Raw genomic sequence first — 3,503 nt, forward strand, 5'->3', positions numbered from 1 at the left:
TTTAAAAACCATCAATTGGTTACAATAATAGCAATGGTAAACAACGACTCGGTTTCTCAATTTACCTGCCGTAAATAACTAACTGGTATCCTTCAGGAATACCATTTGGCAACTTAGCAATTACGTTAGGTCGCCAAATCGGTTCGTCTTTTTGTCTTGGATGCGTTGCGCTTTCTCTCATTGGAATCTATGAAGATAAACAAAGTGTTTGAATGTTGGCGATATCTAAGGGTGTTTCGGTCAGAATAGAACTGATAATGTATCTATCTTAGATGAATAAAAGAAAAAAAATATTAAAGAAAAGAAAATCACTAAACTGTAAATGTGTGGATGAAAAAACTAAAAATGATACTTACGTCAAAAACAGGCGGACTTGTGGAGGGGTATATATCAGTCTTTTGTATCTTGAGGTCGGTGTCCCTGATGCCAGTGACCTGCAGCCAGTCAGCGACGAGCGGCGAAGGGTTGCGGTGCGCGAAGCTGCAGTAGTGCTCGCCGTCCACCGCCCAGAGCGTCTCCTTCTCGTCCACCAACACCTCGATAGTGAAGGGACGGTCTACTTTGAAAGGAAATAATCTGGAAAACAATTTAAAATCTAGAGGTACTATAGCTGACACAAACCAGATTCATTTAATACCGCTTACTGTTTATCTATTATAAATAGATTTATATACATAAATTTGCAATAAGGGTCTGCCTTAGCGACCAATTAGCAAGTCTGCGTGAGGCTGTAATACTTGTTAACAAAGTTAAACAGCTAAATAAAAAATGCATTTAACAATTAAGATAATGAATCCGTCTTTGAATCTCAGTTAAGCAATTTACATTTTTACATTTTATGGGTAGTGTTTATTACCTAAATGCGGTGGTCTCCTCTGACCCCCATTTGTCATGTCTACGTGTGTTACGCACCACGTAACTCTGTGGCAGCCGCACGTTGAAGTGTACCGCGATGTCTCCGCGAGACTCCGGATCCCCGCATCCAATGTTTATTGCGAACCTTCAATATAGACATGCTAAAGTTTATTACAAACAGAAATAGTTCTAAGTATTCCATCTTCACAACCGGTTACACTGTTTATGCTTCAAGACTGTGTTTTTGTGGCTCAGTTTCAAAAGAAAACAACGAATATTTTGCTAGATTTATCAAATGGCTAATATTAATTTTCTTATACATTGAACAATATCACTAAATTTAATACATTCGATATTATATTAAGAACCATTTCTCTGTGATCATTAGTTCGTGCAGCCTACCGCTGCGACTACAGCGCCAAACGGACTATTTCGAAACTAAGTTAACGTATCTGTGGCTTGACTTTTTACTGCGCGAGTATCTGTGGCAATGGCACGAGTAAAACACGTCGCTTTCGTGGGTCGTTGATCTATGTTTAATGGCTTGTGCATTTGGCGTTCAATAATATTGTACAATTTTAATAATTGCACAATAACATTAATTGACGTGTTCGTTTATTGTGAATATAAGACATTTATTTGAGTTCGAATTATATTCTTTAATATGGACACAGTGCAGGAGAGTTTGATATTTAAATATAGTGCAAGTTAACTATCATACATTCAATTCTTGTTCGAGATCCCGTTAATCGTGGCATAAGTCGCGGGTAAACAAAATTGTACATATTTGCGCAAAAATATTTGTTAGCGGTTTCAGAATCCGCGGCTCATTTAAAAGTGTTCTTGATTAATTTGTATTCGAAGATTTTGCGTACTTCATTAGTGACAATAAAATGTCATGCAAAGGAAATAAGGGAATGCAGGAGGAAAGAAAATTCTTATCGGAATTTATCGATGTATACAAAAGTCTGCCGGCTCTATGGGATTCAAAAAGTAAAACATATTACGATAGACAAAGAAAGGCCGAAGCCTATGAAATTTTACTTAATAAATACAAAGAAAGGTATCCTGATGCGACGAGAGAAGATGTGACGAAAAAAATAAATGCTTTCAGATCGAATTATCGTAACGGACTAAGAAAATACTACGCAGCGTTGAAATCAGCCAAGAACAAGGATTTGGTACGAAAGCCGTCGCTGTGGTATTTTGAAAAGTTCAGTTTTTTAAAATTGAATTTCGGAAATCTGAACATCAAAACGCATGAAAGTAATGCTGATGATACAGATAATAATTCTAGAAACTTCAATGTTAACGACATAGAAATATATGTAAGCACATTTGTTAAATATTGTACAACTATTAGCTTAAATTAAGGGTCAGTTGTTGCAATTATTCGGTTAAGTCGAATTTTTACTTTTAATTTACAATCTCTTTGATAAATTTCGGAACCCATCTTTGAACTTTCATTACATTAAACTCTTCCTGTTACACACACGCACATATACATAATACACGCACACATTTAAAATAAAGTACTCTCAGCAGTTGCGTCGACTTCCTTTATTCTCTTGGAATATTGAAGTGTGGAAATGTGTTTTTTCCTATAGAATTATCTAGTGTTTTTTTTTAGGTGGAAAAAAGCGATTCAATGATGACGGACGGAATTGAGGATAATAGTCTTGGAAGTTCCGGAATTTCCATAAAACAAGAGTTTGGAAGAAAAAATTATCATAACAGTGGAGATTATAATGAAAATGATTATTACGCTGAAGGTGAAAAGGAGGAACCGAATGTCCAATCTGTCAGCGATCGAGGCGACGAATATTATCACTGGGCTATGGCTCTTGCTGGGGATATACGGAAAATGGAAAAAACTCAGCAAATCTATGCCAAAAAAGCGATAGCTGAAATTGTAATGGAAGGGCGATTGGGATTGTTACATCGTAATTCAATAAAAATAAACGAAGATCCACTTTAGAACATAATTTTAACTCCAATGCATTTATCTTCATATACAGCCATAAAGCAGTTTACTTGTGGGTATTGCTCGAATGATTAAGACCGGCTTTAAAGTAAAGCGCGGGTGGCCCAGGGGGCTGGACAGAAGGGGACGCCGTAGAAATCTCTCCCAGGGCGTAACACTAAAACTGATAGCGCGAATGACTGATTTTTCGGGTCTGATATATTTGTACTGAATTCATTCCATTTTGCTCCTCCAGTTATATATACAGCAACCTATTTGAAGAGCAAAAAAGTGAAGTGTCACAGTGAAGGGGTACATAATTTTTTTAAATAAAGATTTTTTATAGTCAATCTTATTCTTAACCGCTACCATCATTAATCACAACAAACTAGGACCTTATACATACAATATACATAATGTTAATTTAATAGTATAATAAATATTTATTTTCCATCTATACGCTAAAAGGCGTGACTTAGTGCTTGTCAAATAGACACACATGGTACATAACATTATTTTGCTAATGTTACTATGATGTTTGTCTCAAGAATTATTTATTACGCGATTCGCTGCTCGTTTGCTCCCTTCTACTATATTTAAACTCTATTAAATACACTTAACATAAAACTAACATGCCTCTCTCGGTTTCCATTGCTAATATATGGGCAAACAGCCCTTTCATAAA

The 3,503-nt window shown here is 35.9% G+C and overlaps 2 protein-coding genes across 2 annotated transcripts in view; one reads left to right on the top strand and one right to left on the bottom strand.

The window, feature by feature from the left end:
• Nucleotides 1-23: 23 nt before the first annotated feature.
• The window catches only part of LOC106102038 (galectin-7-like), an 8,920-nt gene continuing 5,440 nt past the window's right edge, over nt 24-3,503 (bottom strand). Inside the window, exons 2-4 of the mRNA XM_013281431.1 lie at nt 857-1,000; nt 357-576; nt 24-187 (exon numbers count right to left, since the gene is read on the bottom strand). Of these exons, the coding sequence (XP_013136885.1) occupies nt 62-187; nt 357-576; nt 857-1,000 (490 nt within the window). The 3' untranslated portion in view covers nt 24-61. The remainder of the gene's footprint in view (nt 188-356; nt 577-856; nt 1,001-3,503) is intronic.
• LOC106102037 lies at nt 1,243-3,168 on the top strand. The gene is made up of 2 exons (XM_013281430.1): nt 1,243-2,183; nt 2,486-3,168. The coding sequence occupies exons 1-2, from the start codon at nt 1,749-1,751 to the stop codon at nt 2,831-2,833; spliced, it is 783 nt and encodes a 260-aa protein (XP_013136884.1). The 5' UTR covers nt 1,243-1,748; the 3' UTR covers nt 2,834-3,168.

This window comes from Papilio polytes, unplaced genomic scaffold (genome assembly GCF_000836215.1).
Source record: "Papilio polytes unplaced genomic scaffold, Ppol_1.0 DF823934.1, whole genome shotgun sequence".
NCBI classification, from domain to species: domain Eukaryota; kingdom Metazoa; phylum Arthropoda; class Insecta; order Lepidoptera; family Papilionidae; genus Papilio; species Papilio polytes.

What these genes read in the sequence shown, in the direction of transcription:
- LOC106102037 (XM_013281430.1), top strand. Translation starts at nt 1,749, where the DNA reads ATGTCATGCAAAGGAAATAAGGGAATGCAGGAGGAAAGAAAATTCTTA. An exon ending in TTAACGACATAGAAATATAT is followed by an intron (nt 2,184 to 2,485) that starts GTAAGCACATTT and finishes GTTTTTTTTTAG; the next exon opens with GTGGAAAAAAGCGATTCAAT.